Source organism: Oculina patagonica, chromosome 4, assembly GCF_052425735.1.
Source record: "Oculina patagonica isolate OP01 chromosome 4, crgOcupat, whole genome shotgun sequence".
In the NCBI taxonomy this organism is placed as follows: Eukaryota; Metazoa; Cnidaria; class Anthozoa; order Scleractinia; family Oculinidae; genus Oculina; species Oculina patagonica.
In genome coordinates, this window is record NC_135761.1 from 48669510 (window position 1) to 48690205 (window position 20696).

At 40.2% G+C, this 20696-nt stretch overlaps 2 protein-coding genes and 1 pseudogene across 3 annotated transcripts in view; 1 reads left to right on the plus strand and 2 right to left on the minus strand.

Annotated features, from left to right (window-relative positions):
• The first annotated feature begins 275 nt into the window (after positions 1-275).
• Positions 276-4416, plus strand: LOC144652621 (uncharacterized). Its single transcript, XM_078512696.1, has one exon. The coding sequence runs from the start codon at positions 419-421 to the stop codon at positions 1244-1246; it is 828 nt and encodes a 275-aa protein (XP_078368822.1). The 5' UTR covers positions 276-418; the 3' UTR covers positions 1247-4416.
• LOC144652503 (uncharacterized) lies at positions 3722-9066 on the minus strand. The gene is made up of 2 exons (XM_078512522.1): positions 8455-9066; positions 3722-7803 (listed from the first exon to the last, which is right to left on the minus strand). Exons 1-2 carry the CDS (start codon positions 8558-8560, stop codon positions 4412-4414), a joined length of 3498 nt encoding a protein of 1165 aa, XP_078368648.1. The 5' UTR covers positions 8561-9066; the 3' UTR covers positions 3722-4411.
• Positions 9067-19203: 10137 nt separating this feature from the next.
• LOC144647951 (kelch-like protein 40) overlaps positions 19204-20696 on the minus strand; it is a 5886-nt pseudogene continuing 4393 nt past the window's right edge. The window contains exon 3 of the transcript XR_013569652.1: positions 19204-19344. The product of XR_013569652.1 is annotated as a kelch-like protein 40 (transcript). The remainder of the gene's footprint in view (positions 19345-20696) is intronic.

The following is a 20696-nucleotide window of genomic DNA, read 5'->3' on the forward strand; positions in this document are numbered from 1 at the left end:
TAAGGATCTGCTTAATAAATTATCATCACAAAATTCCTGATATTCTTTTGTCATGCTTTTGAATAAAAAAAGGAAATAAATACCGTCGAAAACGAAAAGCTTCCTTTCTAATTTTATAGCGGTGTTTATTGTCAAAAAATAATTATTTAGGTTTCAAGATAACATAACAAACTGAGTAAACTGACCAGAATCGATCAAAATAAAAACATGAAAATATCTAGGAGTTTCCTCTCTCTCCCCTCCTTAGGCAGCCTTTTGTTCAGTTGCCACGTGAATCCCACAGAGAGGAACAAACATTATATCAGCTGAGCCGTATTTTCAGATGTTTTTGAGAATCTAGAAGAGGTTTCCAAGCTCATCGCCGTTATCCTTTTGATTTAACAAGGACTTCCTGGCATTTCAAATCGCTTTAGCAACAATGGTTAAAAAAGATAGTGAACATACCCGCGAAAAACGGTCGAGCAAGAACAAAGATGGCGGATCGGGCGATGAATCGCAAACATCGTACAAGAACTTTGCTTTTCTTTGTCTGATGATTTTCCCATCGCTATTTTGGCTCGCGGCCGTCGGCAGTGATGTTATTGCTAATCTTGGTACTGTGTTTGGGAATATTTCGAAGGCCCTTGCGGTCACAGCGTTATTTTTGATCCCTATAACTGCAAGTTATTTCTTCAAACCGCTGCGAGGGTTTGTAAAGTTGTTAATTCCTGGATTGCTTGCAGTTCTTCTGCTTCCTACGTTCCGAGTGTATCTGTGCTCCCCACTGGAAATCAAGAACGAAAACATCGGAACGCAGTTCAGTTTGAAAACGACTGCCGCCGAATTCCTTCAGCAAGCTTGCGAAGATGTATGTCTGAAGAACTCCAAAATCCCTTCACCCTATTCTCTGACGCTATTCACGCCACGAGTTTCGCTCAAAGTCAAGTTCAGCCAAATCGTGGACTTGAACTTAACGACATCAGCGATGGTTGGTGGAGAAAAACTTCCCATGGCTAAGATCGTGCTGTTAAAATCTTGGAGGAGTGTGAAAGGAAAGTACTTTGCTCTTCACATAATAGCCAGGGTACCAGTGAAAATCAAGAAATTCCAGGAGGGGTTGACCGCCAAGCAAGGAATGATTTTATCGGGAAGAATGGAAAATATTCCCACAGATCTCAAGAACGTTCGAGCTGAGCTGGAGAAACAGAGACATTTTGTGCGACCCTTTGTCTTGGAAGTCTTTAGGGCCACACCAATGGAGCAATGAACACAGTAAGAAGTAGAATACAGAGGGTAGCAAAGGGGGTGTTGTGATCCCATTTCACGCACAAATTTTATCCAAATTCACACGTCACATAGTCACACGTCACAGCAGCATTCACAAATCACTTGTCTTGTCTAGCTATTTTCACGCGTCACGGTCTAATTTTTGCCCTGTTTTCACGCATCCCGGACTAATTTTGCCCTTTTCATGTGTCTTGCAAAAACCCTTTGCTACCCTCAATACAGTACAGTCAACTCTCGCCTTGCGGACACCCTGCTATTGTGGACACTCGCTATTACGGACAAACTCCAGATCCCTGGTGAAAGAGGTTTGACTGAAAATGACTCCCGCTATAACGGATACAAAACGACGCCCGAAGTGTGTCCGCTATAACAAGAGTTTACAGTACTTGTAGTTCTTTTTTCAGAATACAAAGGGAGAAACTCTGTGTTATCTTTTAACAGAGAGCACCTCCCCCAGGCTTACTAAAAACCGAAACACCAAACGAAACCACCAAAATGAAACTGCCGAAACAACCAGAACAGTCAAAACGAAACAAAATCACCAAAATGAGCAGAACCCAGTACATTAATAATTATTGAGAGCTAACTGTAAACAGGCTAACCAGAGTGCTGCTCAGGTTAACCAAAGTGTTATAATTTTCGGGCTAACCAGAGTGCTATTAAGCTAACCAATAGTATATGCAGACTAACCGCAGTGGAAGGTGCACTCCGATTAGCCTGTTTTATGGTGAGCCCAAAAATTGTATTGGATTTTGGTGATTTTGTTTTGTTTCAGTTGCTTCGGCAGTTTTGTTTCAGTGGTTACGTTGTGTTGTTTCGGTATAGAAATTTTAAAATAAATGATCTTCCCTCTTAAAATGTTGTGAATGTGAGCTCTTTGACTAAGTGGGACAACTGGATGGAAAATATTTAACTTAAGGTCATAGCATGCTAACCAAGTGCAGTGACATTCATGCTAAGAAGCCAGAAAATTTCTCATCCAGCCCAACCTAACTCAGTCAATAGGTGTTTTGTTATGCCACCTTTTTTGATCTTAATTAAAATGTTTTAATGAATTCTTTTAGATAATATTGTATGCTAAATGGTTTATTGACATGTGCTCTAGAGGACTGCGTGAGTTTTTCCAGACTGGTTTACGTCAATGTGTTCAACCTTACAAAATTCACTTTCTCAAAGGCGAAATTATTCACTTACCCGGTAATATGTTACAATTTTAGGATGAAAATAATTCTCACATGACCACACTTTCCATGGAGTCACCTTTTTATATCATGTTCAGGAAAAAAAATTAAGTTTTGATCTACATCAGTTTTCTCCTTGTAGTAACCATGCATTATCAACCCTCCATGGCGACTAAAATTTTGGAGCTGGCGACTAAATTGGAACCAAAGTCGCCAGCCTGGCGACTAAAATTGAGAAGAAGGATTGAAAGCTTGAGCTAAATTTAGCGACTAAAATTTTTCACTGGCGACCAAACTTGAGCAGTTGGTGGCCGAATGGCCACTAAGGAAAAAATAAACTTGGAGGGTTGATTATCAAGCAAATTGATCATAAGAATTGGGACACTTTATTGAAATTTTCTTGTTTCTCCCAGCTGGAACTATTAAACTGTTTGGAGACCCATAAGGAGGATTTTTATGTTGACAGAGATTGGAGTTCAGAAGGGCATTATAAGAAAAAAATTCAAGTCTGGGGGAAGTTTTGTTGAAGCCTACTGACCCATCAGAGCTTATCCTGGTTTCTGTTACATTAAGCAACTAGGTAGGTGCAGTCTACATCTAGCCAAGTTTTTCCTACAGCCAGAGCAGTTTCCATAATGTTCTACTCCCCCCTGTATGGGATGCTAGTCCATTGCAGGGTAGGCCCCCCCCCTCTACTCCCCCCTGGATGGGATGCTAGTCCATTGCAGGGTAGCCCCCCCCCCCCCCCCCAGCATTAAATTTGCTGGCACCCAGTTATACACCTGGGTGGAAAGAGGCACTATAAGAGTAAGGTCTCTTGGCCAAGAATACAACACAATGATCCATGCCAGGGCTATGACATGGAGTTTTTCTAATTTCCCGGAATAGAGAGCAAGTCTTGCCGGTACCTATTTATATACCTAGGTGGAGAGAGGTGCTATTATAGTCGAGTGTCTTGCTCAAGAACCGATTGCAGTGCCCCAGCCAGGACTTGAACCCCGACCACTTGATCTGGAGTCCAGCAGGCTAACCATTAGGCCACCGCTTCAAATTTAAGTCTTGTTTGCAAATCTTAGGGACTAAGGGGCCATTGCTGCTGTACTTATTCACTGGTGTTGCCCCCCCCCCCCCTGATTGTTGGTGCAATTCATTGGCTTCTTCAGTGTATTTTGCGAAACAAATTGCTGGCTTATACTCCCATCCCCATTCCAAAATAAAAAATTATTATATTATTGTTGATTTACAGAAGTGTTTAAAGCATTGCAAGACCAAAATTCACCATCAAACTGTTTATTTACAAAGGCACACAATGTTTCGTCTTTTACCTAAATACATGTGTCATATTTGACAGAAAATTATTACCAAAGTGAGTCATGATCAACAAATGTTCTACGTTTCTGACTCAAGAAACTCTAGTCACAAAATAAATATTTTTCACTGGTATAAAACTATGTCCCTCTAGCATCGCATCAATATGGTGCTTATAAAAATATTTTCCTGTCAAATAGCTGTCTATTTTAGTTATATAGAGAATCTATATTTACATCTGTGGTCCCCTTTTATGAAAATAATACAAAACATCTCAAAAATAGATATAAGGAACTGTAACATTTTCTACCAGCATTTTAAAGATATAATAACAATAGTTTATTTTTGTTATTTGATGCACTAGCTGCTAAACTTTCTTTTCTATTTTTTTGGAAATTGCTTTGGACCTAATGTGCCTGGATTCCATAAAATAATGGAGCACAGTGAATAAGTTAACTTAACGTGTACAGTGATACCACTAACATTGTCTTACATAGCAAGATACTTTTACTTATCGTGATGTGTGGAAAAATTTACATAACCCACTCAATAATTAAATGAACTAACTTAACAGTTATAAATACTTGTAAAATGATTATCAGTAACTTCTTGCAAAAAAGTAGAATATCGTAGAAGTTAATTAAACATTAAATAACTTATGCATGGATAGGTTCGCTTGTATTATTCCCCTGTACACTTAAACTTGGGCGATTATCGACAACTCCCTCGGGTTTTACTTGCGGGGCATGAAGCTTACTAATATGACGAGACAAGTGACTTGGGTTGTTAAAAGCCTTTGGACACTTAGAACACCGATAAGGCCTCTCCCCTGTATGAATAAGAATATGACGCTGCAAATTGCCAGAAATTGAAAAGCACTTTGAACAGTGAGGGCACTGATATGGCTTTTCCCCTGTATGAACTCTTGTGTGAATAACAAGCGCACTTTGCTTACTGAATGCCATTTGGCAATGCTGACATTTAAACGGTTTCTCCCCAGTGTGGCTACGAATATGCCTAACTAGCATTTGAGAATCATTAAATGACCGAACGCAAAACTGGCATTTATAAGGCTTTGTACCTATGTGAACTAGTAAATGTTTCTCGATAGACTGAGAGTCACTGAAAGCACGTCCACAATATTCACATTTGAAAGGCTTCACTCCGGTATGACTGTACGTGTGCTTTTCCAAGCTTGTATTGTCATTAAACCCTTTGCTGCAGTAGTGACACTTGAATGGTCTCTTTTTGTTGTGCACAAGCATGTGGCATTGCAATCCATCTGCACGTGTAAATGCCCGAGCACATTCAGGGCACTTGTACGGTTTCTCGCCAGTGTGGGTGCGTTCGTGTGACGTCAGGTGAGAATACCACTGGAATCCTTTGCGGCAAAATTTGCAGGTGTACTTTGCATTTTTTCTTCTGCCTTTTCTGGGCAGGGGGTTTCCATTTTCATCAACATCTGGGAAGCCACCTGGAGAACGGTTTTCCTTTTGAGTTGGGCTGTAGGCCTCATCTCCTTCAGGTTCACTGTAGTCGCCATCCTCCTCCTCCTCCTCCTCCTCCTCTTCATACTCTTCCTCTTCATCAGACATGGCCTCACCATTGGCATGTGCAAGAGCTTCTTTTTCTGAAATGTACACACGTGGTGCAGCAGATTCTACCTTGACAGTCCATGAGCCCTGTTCAGTTGGCGGCCCAGCCTGGATGCCGTAATCTCTCATGACCACAGTGTAAGAGCCATTGTCGTCATCTTGGGGCGAGCCAGGAGGAGTGATAACACAGCTGGATTTGTTCAAGGCAGGATTCTGACCAGGAGACTTGGTCAACCTCTCATTGCACTGAAGTTCTGGGCTGGTACTCTGCTGCAGGTAGCTCTCTGGTGCTGAGGAATTGTCTCTGATTTCACGATGAGGCATTGCCGTTTTTCTCCTCTTTGCTCCCTTTGGTGGCTGGTTTGGGGGCAGACTTTGCTGGACCATTGTGGGTGCCTCAGTTGCTGGCACCCTGTACACAGGACTGTGCATAAAGTTTGGAGGTGGCGGTGCATAAACAAATCTCACTTGGTCTTTACCATCTGGGGTGTACTGAGGAGTTGGTGGTTGACTTGTATTTGCAACAGGGTATGGCAGTGATGGTAAATGTGCCGGTTTCTGATCTGGATACTGTTGCATAACTGGTGGTTCACTTGGTGGTCTATTGGCTGGATAATAGTGGACTGGCACTGGAGAAGGCTTTTCAGGCTGGTACTGTACTGCAGGAGCACTGTGAGGTTGGTAATAAGGCTGAGGCGGTCTCTCGGGTGGATACTGATGTTGAGGAGGAGGCGGCACTGGCCCTGGAGCTGTCTGTACTTGTGGTGCAGGCTGGCTGGTGGGCACCTGTTGGTTTGGTGGTGGATATGGCAGTGGCGCAGGTACGACATGCACTGGATAGGGGGTCTGGTTCGGTGCTGCTTGATATTGAGGTGGGTACATCATTGGTGGTCTCGTCAATTTTTGAGCTTGCGGAGGGTATGGATGTTGCCCTGGAACTGGCTGATTTGGCATTGGGTAGTGCTGAGGTTGAGGTGGCCCCATGGCTTGCACAGGGACAGGATATGGCTGAGATGTAACCACTGAAACACCAGGAGGTGACAGTTGTTGTGGTGAAACAGGTTCTGACTTCGTCACCACATACGGAGGGGCTGACACTGGTTGGGCTGCTGTTTGTGGTGGGTAAGCTTGCGATGTCATGACTCTTGGATCAGGTGGAGGGTACGGCATAGCAGCTACTGGAGAATTGCTTGGCCGCGGTGGATAACCAGGCTGTACCATTGGTGGCGGTGGCTGCACAGGATGAGCAGCTGGGTTAGACATCATTCTTGGTTGATAAACAACAGGTCCCTGAGGCTGTTGTTGAGGCAGGTGATGCTCGGTATGTGATGGCCCCTGAACCCGTGGTTGCGGTGGCATAGCTTGAGGCACTTGTGGCTGTGGTGGTGGTTGTTGCGGTGCTGCGGGAGGAGCCTGTTGCTGGTATGCTGGCTGTGGCTTGGTCTCGCCACCATTTCCCACAGGCGCAAATAAATTGGGGGTGCCCGAGACCTTCTCCAGAATAGCAGCTCCAGGGACGGCCTGGTATTGCACTCCACTTTCACTTGGAATGGCATACACTGGAAGATAATGGACCACAGGTTTCACAGAAGGTGCAGAGGTTTGTACTGGAACTGGCTCCTGTGGCATTGGCTCTTTTCTTTGAATGTAATGTGTTGGTGGAGCGGCAGATACTGGTACATTAGCAGCAGCTGATACATTTGGTCGATGTGCTGGTGAAACTGGGCCATTTCCTGTTTTATCAGGATAAACAATGTCCATCTTTTGCCCGATAGAGTGGACTTCAACGATCTTTACATTGTCCAAGCCCACGTTGTTTGGCGCCACTTCGTGTCTCTCGCGCGGGAATTTTCCGGTAGCCTCTGCATAATTAAATTGCTTGGGGCTTTCTTGATGGCTTGCCTTTTCATATTCAAATCGTGTGGACTTTTCTTGACAGCTCGCTGAATGCGTGGGCGGCTTAAAATAATAGCCACTCTTGGGGTTCCCCTGAGATTTGACTCGCTTAGAGTTTGCCGCCGTTGCATAATTATGACTGTTCCTTTGATGCGTAGAAATTGTCATGCGAGGCCCTTGTCCGTCATGCGGAACGTCTCTGAGCGAATTTGCTTCGTGGCCAACTCCTTGTGGCTGTTCGCCTCTCCCATCTTTGGCCTCCTGTGTAGCTTTGTAGTAATAAACTACGGTTTTCTTCGGGCTTCTCTTTCGCGTTTTTCTCGGAACACCCTTGATTCCCGCGCGTGGAATTTCTGGGACGGCATTTTTGTTTGTGACATAAACATCGGCTTGGCTGGGACGCGGGGCATGAGTTATTTCCCGTTGCTCTTCTGCGTCGCTCTGCGAATGCTTTCGCTTTGCATGAAGACCAGCCGGCGACGAGTGCGGGTCTGAAAGCGGTGAAATTCGATCCTCTGGTCTCGAGAAGTGCACGACACTCCGGTTGCTGTGGGGATCTGTGATGAAATAAAAATGTCAAATGGCAATGTGAGACGTGAATACCGTTAGTAAAAATAGCTGGCCGAGAACGCACGTTGTCGCTAACCGCAACTTAAACGAAACTTGAAGAGTTTTTACGATCCATGTCAGTGGTTAGCACTTAATTTCTATAAAGAAGTGGGCGATTTTTGAGCCGTAAATCGAGTTTTCGCAAAGTGTATAAATCACTCTGAGGGCGCGCTAATTAACTATTCAACAACTGAGCAGTAAACAGAAAGCGCGGTAATTGAGTTAGAAGGCCAAAAAAACTCTCGCGAGAAAATGTAGCATTTGTAAACCGTTCGGAATGCGGTAGAGATCTTGTAACATTAGCACCTTTCGCTGAGATATCTTTCTTGGAATCTGTAGCTAAGATGAGCTGACCTTTCCCAGTTCGAATTTTGATAAGCTAGTTTAAGCGCTAAATTAACACAAAATAATTCTGTCCCCGCATAAACTTGCTCAAGTTTACAAAAGTTTGAAAAATGTGCGTCGGATTGAGAGTCTCAAATTCAAATCACATCCCCGACTTTCGAAACTACCTAAATAAAGTAAATTCGAATTGGAGGAGAAAATTTCGAAGAAGTTTGCCCGATAAATTTACGCAACATCGAAGCGTTAAAACTTACCAGCAACTCCGTTTGAAAATTGACCGTGTTGTTGGACAAGTTGAGAGGGCTGCTCGTCTTCTTTCTTTTTTTCCTTCTTGGCTTTGATTAGGAATGCTCGCGGCATGACGACTGCGGCGAAGCTGGAGAAAATCCCGGGGAGCGATTCCTGACGTTGTGCTTCACTTCAAGAATGATGACGAATGCTGCAGTTAACCGCTCGACACCGAGCATTAAAGATATTAGCATGCGGCTATGAGATACGACATTAGTATTCAATGCTCATTCGACAGGAGAATTCCGCTGGGTGACGTCACATGGCTGAAATATCATGAATGTAACTCCCCCGCCATTTTCACCCCGGGTGACGCGTGCGAGTCGGTTGCAACATGTAGAACATTTCCTAAAGGAAGGCTAAACTCTCTGCGGTTGGAGTTGAGTCGATTTGAGATAACCAAATGGCGTCGATTGATGGGTATCTGAGGGAAGGACTGCTAGGAGAGCGAGAAATTCCGCCACATAAGGCATGAGTCAATATTAGCTCACTGCCGCTACCCCTATCGGGTTTTATTTTTCACCGGAAGTGAGTGATTTCGCTGCGCTTCGGTGGTTCGAATTCCGCTACTTCATTTGGCGCACGGAAATTTCCCCGTACGTGCGAACGCGTTTTCGCTGGAAAATTCTTCAATCGTACGACTAAAAGGTTGGATTTTGCAGGAGCTGAGCGATTTCAGATGCTGGGAATTTGTGGTTTAACGACTATTCCGCGCTTGAATTCCCCAGTGTCTGAAGGAAAATTTACATTTCTGTTCTTCGACTTCTTACACGTGTTGTCCTATTCACCTTCTCTGAACCGTGGCTAATTTTTTGACGTCATCGCAGCGCTTATCAAAATAAGCCAAAAAAGCAGAGAAACTAAATCCTCTTTTTTGGTCACATAGCTAGAAATAGCTTTGCCGTAAACGGAGAAGCGAATGAGAAAACAAAACCTGCGGGTTCCATTCCGAATTTTACAAGTTTCTGGTGATAACAGACCACATAACTTTATTGTTGTCACTTGACAAAAAGAGCAATTAGCATAACTAGTTTTTCGAGATTACTAACGAACAAACAACTTGGACTTTTTATCGCCACAAATCAAATCTATATTTAGCAGTTTTCGTTAAAACATTTTATCAAACATTTTCATCTGAGATTCACTCAATATCATTGACTGAATATCGGCGCCGAAGTTTTGTCCCGTCTGTTGAATATATCTTTGCGTTTTGGTTTATTCACTTTATTATTCAGCAATTTCATCAAAATACCTAGTGTTTGTTTTCAACTGTTATGGAAACCTTTTGAAAACCGAAAGCCCGCCCCTTCAAAAACAAACTATTCTCTTTTGGCCTCAAAGTTTAAATTCTTCTTTCGTGGCAACTTTCAAAACGATTATCGTGGCCCTCTTCAAAATATAGCGTTCCTTTCGACTCTCAAAAGCAATATTTTCCGTTAACTTGATAACAGATAAATCGGAGATAACATTTTTCCCAGTAAAATATGCATTCCTCTGTGGCGTCCCTTTGGTTTAAAATTTTCAAATTAAGTTTCCCACACGCCCGAGGTATGCACTATAATTAAACTTATGTTTAAAGATGAGGCTGCTAAAAGGTTTTTTGTTGAAAACACTGTTTGGTTTAAATGTCTACTCTGATTTCTAAGTTGATTGAGTAAGTTAAATTGCTAATTGGGTTCCATGTAACTTCATTGGAATTTTTGATGGCCTTTTTTGTGGAGATTACACTCAGTTTAAAAAGATGTTACATCATACACAAATACGATCGCAAACAAACTTTTGTTATCAATCTCTAGCAACAAATGCACAACCAGTTTACTGTCGACCAAATCAAATCAAATGCTTAACAAAAATTCGGCATAACCGTAACAATGTTGCTCGCGCTAACTGTAGCACAGCTTTTGAACAAGACTAGAGCACGTTTCTTCAAAGCATGAAATATTTTAACCAAACAGCGGAAAACAATGCAAGCTTGTTTTCCGTTGGAGCTCTTAGATACAATGCAATTAAAATGCAAAACGGGAAGAGTTTTAAGTCAACCGTGAAGATGGGCGGGGAAATAAAGTAGAAAGATCTGAAAAACACCTTTATGTGCGAAAACATTACTCCAGTGCGTTCAACTCGAAACGGCTGAAATCAGCTTGCGATTTGAAACCTTGATTAGTGTTAGCATTGATTTCGATAGTTAAGCATTGTATTAGCGCGTTCCGTGGCTCGAAAGTCTATTGCTTAGGGACAAACATACCACCAGTCAAATTAATAATTTCTGAATTCATAACATGCAGTCGGACGTTCGGTATTCTTTTGTTATGGAAACTCAAACATTGGGGGTCTAATATAATGAACACTTGTAAATGGAATCGGCTACCAGGATACGGGTAAACAATCCACCGAGCTTAAAAAAACGCGCGGATTTCACGCATTTTTGAAGTGTTCTTATCATGGCAAAATTGCAGAAAATCGATGCCTTATCTTTGTGGTTGAAGGGCAAACGCATTATTTTAGCATTGCGTAGTGTCCCGATGAAGTAATATTAAAACACGTACAGGGCTGTCCAAAAACAATGCAAATCTAATAATCTTGGCCCTTTTGACCTAAACTCCTCCCACAGTTAAGCTGTGATATATGGTCGTGCGAAATAAATTTCCGCTTTCGAACCAGACCTAGGGAATGTTGACAATTTCAACGCAAAAAACACTTGTTGCAAACTTGAAGAAGCATTAAAAGTACGGCTGAACATTCCCCCGAAATGTGGGCGACAAAAAAAGGCCAATTCATGATGTTGTTTTTCGACCTACGCGTCATTAAAAACAAAAAAGTTGCAAAACTACTGAAGCGCACAATTTCTTGAAGCAGTTATATTGCTTGTGATTTGCATAAGAATTGGGTTGGGTTTTGCATAAAATTTCTCATCAGTCGTGCTGTCTTGCACTGTTGGCTTTCTCGTTCTCCCTGAAAGAGAAAAATCGCCCAAAAGTTCGAAAGTAGAGCTTTAAAACAATCCGGGGCTACACTTTGAATAAGTTTTCTGGCTAAATGCTTAAAAACTGCAATTGAATCTTGCATCGTCACTTCGCACTTCAGTGGCTTAGCAGTGGGTGATTAAAAACCCATTTAAAGTCGGAACCCTTTTAAAAACAGTGACGCTCAATGTCTGTTATAAACACCTCATTCAAAACAAATTTGACCCTCATTTTATTTCAAATCCCGTATTTTTTTAAGAATCCTTTCGAATCACTGCTTAGAAAAACAATACCATGGGATACGATGAAACCTGGCTGTGATATTTTAATTCAACGCTTGTCCGATTTTCGCTGATAAAATAAACGTTTATTGATCGCTTGATTCCATCGCTGATAATAAAATTCCTGTAGGGACGCTACGTCTGTTAAAATTAAAAGGAATTTTGTGGGTATGAAACGCTATTGTTCGCTTTAACGCTGACAAAGAATAGAATTATTATTTTTTATCCTCGGTTCAAGAGTTTTGCGTCAGCGTTGTTTATAATCCACACTGATAAATGGCAAACATCACGTATAAAAATATATTCGAGAACATTTCCAAACTTTCGAAAACTTGGCTCTTGTAATTAGCACGAGCACAGATTTAGTAGTTTTAATTCTGTGACAACGGTGTTTCGTGTCTGAAAAAAAAAAAACAACAGAATTTCCTGAAATAACGTATCCGCATATAGACCAGCAATATCGAAAGAAGATTAATTAAGTATTTCACTTTCGACGCTTGCCTTACATTTTCCTACTTAAACTATTACTTCCCACGCGAGGAAAAATGCCCATATCGAAATTCTCAGGTTCGATTAAACGTTTAGAGTTACAAAATCGGAGAAAGGTGCGAAGTTTTTGTGGTTAAAAGTCAAATAAATTCCCAACTGCTATTTTTGTCTTGGCATCATTGCTTTCTAGCAAACAGTGCGTTTTGAAATTCGTTTGTATGCATGAGTGTACAATTATGAAGAATACAATACATTTTGTTTAATGCTCAATTCAGATAGTTTAGTATCACAAAATTAAGTTTTTGATGAAATATAGCGTATTTTAACTATAAAATTATTGATCTTAGATGCTACTGTGCTAAGTAAATTCTAAAACTATTGTTAAAAAAAATGTGAACATGCAAAGCAAAAATTCCAACCAATATTCCATGCAACTGATTATCTCAAAAACCGAAGACACCGAAAGCGGAGGTTTTTAGGACAGGAAATATATTTAAGCATTTAGTCGCTGCTCTTTTGTTTATTTTAAACAGATCTCCTCTACTAAATGTCATTTTAAGATTGTTTGTAGTTTTTTGTTTAAAAAATTCGTGCAGACTACCCGCCCGCATTGTAAAAACGGCTTGGGTTGGCGACAGAACTAATCCAATACTCTTTCAATTTATTCCGTTTTGGATTTGAATGAGATTAAGCATAGCCTGACCTAAGCTAGCGTTAATTTTCCGGTTACATGTGCATTTGTGGTTAAAGTTGGTTAATTAACTGTTTGCAAAGAAAACCGCTTGCATTGTTCAAATACTAATTAACCGAACTATAAAAGGGTCTATAAGGCCTTCGCGGAAAATCTAGAAGATTTTATTAATTATTAACTGCCGACATAACAATTTTGTTTCGTAAATAGAGAGAAGAAGGAGAGAGAGAGAGTCAGTTAACATAATTCTAGTTTATTAAAAGCTGGCAGACTTGTTCAAACTCGGGAACTTTAAACTAATCCTAAGGTATTTAATCGGTGGAGTTATTTCTAGCCATGCCGTGCAAAGAAAACATTTCGTGCGAAAGTCCCAAAGCAATGTTCTTTGAAAACACTCAAACTTTTGAAAGGCTATCATACCATGCAAACTCATGTTCTATATTGATGACCTCCTTAACAACATAGGTCAAGTGGAAACTTCAATAACGGCAAATGAGTTTTCTTAATGCGACGCCCTCCCTCGTCAGCCGTGAAAAAGTTGAATTTAATGTTGCAAAAAGTACTTCGTTGCGAAGAAGTGTACTTTAAGTACTTTCCTGGAAATTGTTACACGATTTGAATTTAAAACCTTTGCAGTATGACATGTATTTAGAAACATAAACTTTGAGAGCTTTGTGAACAATACACAAATATAGGCTCTTGCAACCTACCGAGTGAAAGTTACCCATGCAGAGATTTTTGTGTTTCTCTCGAAGCTTTGAATAAATTATTTCCAACTTTTTAGACCGTTCTTGAACAAGCTTGGCTTTTTTAGGTAACATCGATCGCAAACCTGTGAATAGCCTCGCCGTAGAAATGCAATGAATGAGGCAAAAATGGGAGAAAAACTATCGTGTTTTCGAGTTGCTACTCGCCTTGGCATTTTTTCCTGTTTGCGCGGTGTTTGTTTATAAATGCCCCGGGGCAATTCGCAACGGTTTTGTTCAGTATCGCGGTACGATTGTTATCGAAACACCACGCTTTCTTCTTTGATTTATCCTGCAAACAAAAACTTTTTATTTCAATTATCTCCAGCGAAATAGTTATGTTGGTTTTCGATCGGCGCTCGCTCAGCTTGAGAAGAATAGTTCTTACACAGCAGCATCTACCGCTTCGATTATAATATCTACTGCTTTCGAAAATTCGAAAGAACTCTGAACAGTGATCGACACAAAACGGACAAAATTTGCCGTGCAATAGACTCAATAACATATTAAAAGAGGCGGATTAGCTCCTTTAGATAATGACTGCGTAAAAGTTTGTACAAATGGAACTTTTTGGAACCTTCATTATTTTAAAATCTACCGAAGCTTGGTAAGATTGTTCACGCGGACTACTCGAAATCGCGCGTGAGCGCGCGCGCGTTTTTTAAGGGCAAAGCATACTTTACACTGTTTACATCAACACTTATGCCAGTTTGTGCTAAAAGTTTGAGGTGATAAAGACGTGTTTTTTTTTTCGCTAAAAGCCAGGACAATAACCACGGTTTTGTGTCCTTAAAGCAGCACTGATCACTTCTGATGCAGTTCCTGACAGTGAAATACAATGGAATTGTACAATGCATGAATGAAACTTGTAAGACCCATTCTTTGTGATCGAATATGAAGCGCTAATACCTTGGCGAAAACTTCTTGAATAGATCATTGAACATATATTTCCGATTTGTTCAGTAACTAACATTAAACAAATTTCAGATTTTTTTTTAATCAACGCCAAGCTTAACTAGAATTTATGCAGTCTGCAGTCTCCTAGAAGTCACGATCTGAGAAGTCGACAGATAAGTTCATTAGCTACTGGGCCTTAACCATTGGTTACACATTGTACAACCATCGGTGATAATTTTATCGGAAGTGAACGAGTTTGTTACAAACGTAAACTGTGGTTGCATTCTTGAGGTAAACAAGTAAAATTCGGCGTGTTTTACGGAGGGATGTTTGCTGCATGTTGCATGCAGAGTTTTTATTTTTATTTTCGCGCGTTTGTTTTTAATTCATGAACGAACGACTGCAGCTGGGTGAAATGAGCCAGAACGACTGTTCAAAACACATCTGCCATCGCTAGTTACCGGTTTGGAATTCAGTTTATACTCAATACCAAACATACCTAACGCAGCTAGCAGTGGAAAGCATCAATGTTTCTTGCTATTTTAGTGTAGCGTGGAACCTTAACAAGAAACAAAGTCTTACCGCGTGGTACGCCGTGCTTCGAATTCGTAGATACGAGAAAGCGCGTGTAAGAATCGCGTTGGTCGCGCGCGCGTATCGAATTGACTATATGTACGCGTTCGAGCGGAAAGTAGAGGAGTAGAAGTGAAAGAAAATGTTTACAGGATGTTAACCGTTTGTATGAGTGGAGAATTTTTAACAAAGCAAAAATAAAATTTCGGAAGAGGAAATCACTGACAGTCACTTATGCTCCGTGGGACAGGAAATGAGCTGAACTTTAAAGCAATGATGTTTCTTTTAATTCAGTCTTTTATATATTTTTATGTATTAACTGGAACTTATTGATTTCTATATGTCCCAGCTTTCGTTGGTTTGAAGCGATTCTTTCGTAATCAAGGCAAAGTAACTCATGCTTAACTTAGCTCATGTTCTGGTAAAATCAGTCAAGTTTATATTGTGATATTTTATTGCGGCATAGCCTCTCGTAAATTAAATCTTCGGAAATTTAAAGATAAAAATATGCATTACGTTTCGATCCTCAATAGTTGACTGAGTGCGTTAAGGGAATTTTGGAGGGTCTTGGTAAATCATGAATTTTTGTTTCAGGTATAAAAAACTAAAAGAGATGATAAATTATTTAATAGAAGAAAACTGAGGATTAAATTAGGTGAACGAACTTAGAAAGCTTCAAATGGAATAATGAGGCGAAGAACTGCCATAGTCATATTATGTGTCAATTTTGAAGAATTATTCTGGTGCTTAAGCACATATTGATAAATGACATGAGGAGTTGAGTATGGCAGTTATTTTAAGCCTATCTATAGACTTCTCCTTAACGACAAGGACATTTTCTGCCTCGTATTTGATTGTATTTTCAAGTATGTGAACTCTCTACTATTTGCCTTCCGTTGTTTAAAGTAATTCAATCCATTTAGGGGATAAATTCAAAAACAGGTTGCGAAATTACCAACAAAAGCATATAATAGAACAATACTGTTGTTGTCGGATACCCGGCACATGTGCGCCAAATTTTCGCGCCAAATCTAACCTCTCATAAATTGCATAATTTATGTATTTATTTTAATTATGTAATTTAGAACACTACAAGTTTGCAGCCACTTCAAGCTAAGCCATGGCTATAAAAGTGCCTTAGAAGCTTTTAAAACAAATCTTAAGAACAAGTTCTGTAATTTTACAACTTAAATGTCGCATTTTGGTGTTTAAACTTTACAAAATAACCAGCAGTATGAACAGTTTCGCGCCTAAATCTTCGCGCGCGCGCGAAAATTAACGTGTTTTGCCCAGATAAACAATTGCCTTTTGTTCAAGCTAGATTACCTTGACCGACTACTCATAAACCAGCTATCATTTGAATATCAATGCTTATAGAAAGTAAAAATACGTTTTCAATTTCCCGTCTCGTGTCTTCTATTGAATTGCCTTCAAAGGGGAATAATGATGTTAGTTTGAAAAACAACGAACCGCAAATTAAATTGAGTATACGTGGCGGTTCGTGAAACGCGCGAGTTCATCTCCTCCGCTGGCGGCGTTCGTCTTTTGCTCATTTTTACGACCTTTTACGCTCACGCGCCATTGATAATACTTTGATATCTTGCATAGTCCTGAATACAAACGGTAGTCTTTGAACTAACTGTGGCCGAGCCGGAAAGCCAACATAATAAATTGGCATAGACAAAGAGCTCAACACGAAGTGATTCGAAAGCGATCCTTTATATAAATATAAAATTTAATTTACCCTTGAGATGCAAGGTTTGTCTCGAAATCTCCACGTAGTCTTCAACAAAAGGTCTAGAACAAACACAGAGATTACTCTCTACTTTACTTGCCAAAAAATCTTACGATATTGCGGAAAAAATTTTGCGGTGGCATCAGACAATTCAATAACTTGAGGGTTTTTTTGGCTACCGTTAATTAAAATAAATTAAAACCTCTTGCACAGAACTGCGGGTTTAAGCAGATAGTAGTCACGAAGCACAATTGTCTCGAGAAAGTAAAACAAGTAAGCGTCAAATGAGAAGAGAACAGTGTTTTTTTTTCTCATGCGTACAATTTACGGGAATTAACGGTCTTCCAAATATTGACAATATTCTTACTAAACACGCTCTCAATATGCTTCGGCAACTTTTCCGGCAAAACCGACTCTAGTTCGTTCAAGCGGACTATTCTGTATTTAGCGGACATGTGAAGTAGATCATTGTAGTTTGCAGTACTTCATTCGCATTAATGCTCTCCCCGGGGCGAATACCGTAAACTCTTAGTAAACTCTTAGTCGTACAGACAGCCAGAACTGCACGATCGCATCCTGTTTTAGTGTGGAGTTTAGCCGAGAAAGTTCAATGTATCCGGAATATTACATTCTACACTAAAAACATTTAGACAACTCTTCGGAGTTCCGCTGATTTCTGTTGCATTTTCATTTCGTGCTTATTGAAAATATTAACATAGTTAGTAGATATTAATGATATTAATGATAAAATACCTATATCTATATGAGGGATAATGAAGGGATAATAGCTAGTAAAAAAAATCGTATAAGAGGGGTCGGTTAAGATAAATACCCTCATATAGTACGAGAATGCCTTTGATTTATCAGAAATATTATCAGGCGTTGCAGGTCCAATTCTGCTGCCTTTTCAAACAAATTGCGTGTCGCAATGTTTGTCACTTGAAAAGACTTTGAGAACCTCTTAAGCGGCACTGTTTTGTGTTTGCAATGGACTTTATTCAGTTCACAAACTTTTCTGCATAATGCCGGGTCATTAGCCTCTTTTGAATAGCCCGGCCATGGACCAAGACATCTCCTTCCTTCCTGTGAGGCAGAAGGCAGGAAGGATGCGGGAGGTGTCCATTTGCATTCATTTTCTGAACAGTGCGGAAAATCAAAATCTGCGCCTCCCCTTAGCCTTAGAGAGTAATAGCTTAAATTTGCCCTCATAACGACCCGTATTAAAAGACCTATCATCAGATAAATTTCAGTGCAAAATGGAACTGAACTGTCAGCCGTAGAGACCATCCAGAGAAACTTGTCATTTGAAAACGAAAAGAGTTTGTCTTGAATAATTTGCACGCAGACATCTTCTTCTTTCTTCGGGTTTTAATAGGCAGGAAGGAAACCTTAAGTGATCGATGTCTGCTTGCATACCTGACCCGTGATTTTGAACAGTACAAAAAAAAATTCCGCGCCTCCCCTTAAAGAGTAACTATACGCTCTACTACAATTGATATTCGCCGTTATAACGGCAGTAAACCAATAATTTTTTTTTTTGTTATTTTCCGATAAATCAGTGTTAGCTACAAAGAAACTCAATGGAAATGGCTTGGGAAACTTTTGTTGAAAACGATAAAGGGTTGTCTACTTGAACAAACGACGCGAATATTTGAAAATAAAGAAAACTTACGTCGCCAGCGGGGTTGAAAATAAAAACCGCACTCGGGCAACGCGGAGACTGCTAAAGAAAAACGCTAAAGACAAGGCGCGCGACACGAAATGAGGTGAATTTGCGCGGCAAATGAGGCACTTGTCGCGACGTCCATGGAAGATCATGGAAGGCTGGCTACGGGTACGACTTTCCGAAAATGGCTGGCGACACGACATGTATTAAAAAGAAAATTGCGTCTGCACCGTTACAAACACAGATAGAAAGGTTGGCGCACGACACAAAATGAGGTGAATTTGCGACGCAAATGAGGCACTTGTCGCGACGTCCACGGAAGATTATGGAAGGCTGGCTACGGGTACGACTTTCCGAAAACGGCTGGCGGCGCGACACATTAAAATAAAATTACGTCTACATAGACAAGTTAAGCGTTTCACAAGAAAAAAAGTGATAAAAGTTAAAGAACGCGAGCGTGTTCAAAACAACGACCATTTATAAGGTGGTGTTGGGCGGTCAGCTATTCTTCGTTGCGAAGCAAAGCTCTGTTTTTAGTCTGTAGTTCTACCGTTATCGCGGATATTAGCTCTACTAGTAAAATATCGCTTCTAGTGTTTTTAGTCCCTTTGATTGTCAAAATGTTTATTTTTAGTTTTTAAACTGGCTTAAATAGGCCACTAAAATGTTAAGCCCTATTTCATGATAGATAAAGCTATGTAAAACTTCACGATATTTTGCTGTGATGTCCAAGTTTTCAGCCGTTTTGAGAACGTGTAGCTGGGCGTGGCTTGGATAACAGCACCCAGGTAACGTTCGATATTAGCCACAATTGCCTTCAAGGATTTCAAGTAAGAGATATATTACACAGAGCTTAAAAAAGAACAGTACGAATCTCAACAGCCGATTCAGTGATGGGTGTAGCTTTCGTCTGAGACTATATTTTGGCTATGAGCCACGTATCATAGTATTTGACACTTGGTTGAGTCTCCTGCTTTAAAAAACTCGATGAAAAATTTCTAAAACCTTTTGTTGCGACCGCAGACGAACTCTTTGTATGACCTTTTCCCATTTTCTCACAATGGGGAACGTTTTGGTGGTGAAATTAAATGTCGTGTCTTCAGACGAGCCCAGGAGTAACTATATAACAGGATTTAGACAGGCAAGGAATACTATTTAACCCCTCAAAATCTTGGAAAAGCTCCACGAGTAATTATTGGATGTACATGTAGTAGATGTTGCTTTGCATGTTAAGGGCCCTCGAATAACGCCTTTGAAGGTTTGCCACGTAGATTTCATTCTTGTCAAGAAGATGAGTATCATTTTAGGCAAATCGTGTGACTGTATAGTTGAGCTCATGTTGATTTTTATTGAGCAATCAAAACCCTAAAAAGTAGGTCTTTAGAAAATGATCTCCGGCGACAAGTATATACGCCCGCAATGACCAGAGGACCCACTCCTTAATCTTGCAACTAAATTGTGATAGCAAACGATTTTTTAAAATATTTTCCAAATAATAAGAAATCTCACAGAAATAGCATATACTCTGGTCCTAAAGTCAGGCAAAATCTAACTTTAGCTATTTTCCGTTTTCGTGACTTTTGCACTTTAACTTTTCAAGGTCACTTTAATATATTGAGTTAACTTTTGCAATATCTTACACTTCTATTTGCACAGTGCTGTCATCAATTACATCATATAAATAAACTGGCTTTCCGTTTTAAACTCATTCATAATTATTTGGGTATTTTTTCTTATTGCGGTGCGTGACCAGAGAAAAAACAAACACCATTATTAAACATGTACAACAGTCACCTAATTCTATGAAACTCGAGTTCGTTCCTCTTTCAGACAAATACTTCACAAAGACTATTTTTAGAAAACGAGGATTTTGGACTCGTACATTAAATATTTTCTACAAAACCACAAGATCGAAGGAACTTAACTAATACTTTACCGTGATATTAAATGCGGGAAATATATTCCATGTGAATTTCAAAGGAATTCTTTAAGTTGTATTTATGAAATATAACTTTTTCAAAGACGTCAACTTAAGTAGAATCATTTTTTCCCTGTTAAATAGAGGGGGGAAATTTGTGGTTAAGATGTTTTTCCGCATTTTTGTTTCTTGGAAAGTCACCTTTTCGATAGCACGATTTGTCGAAAGCGGAATGAATGCATGTCAAGG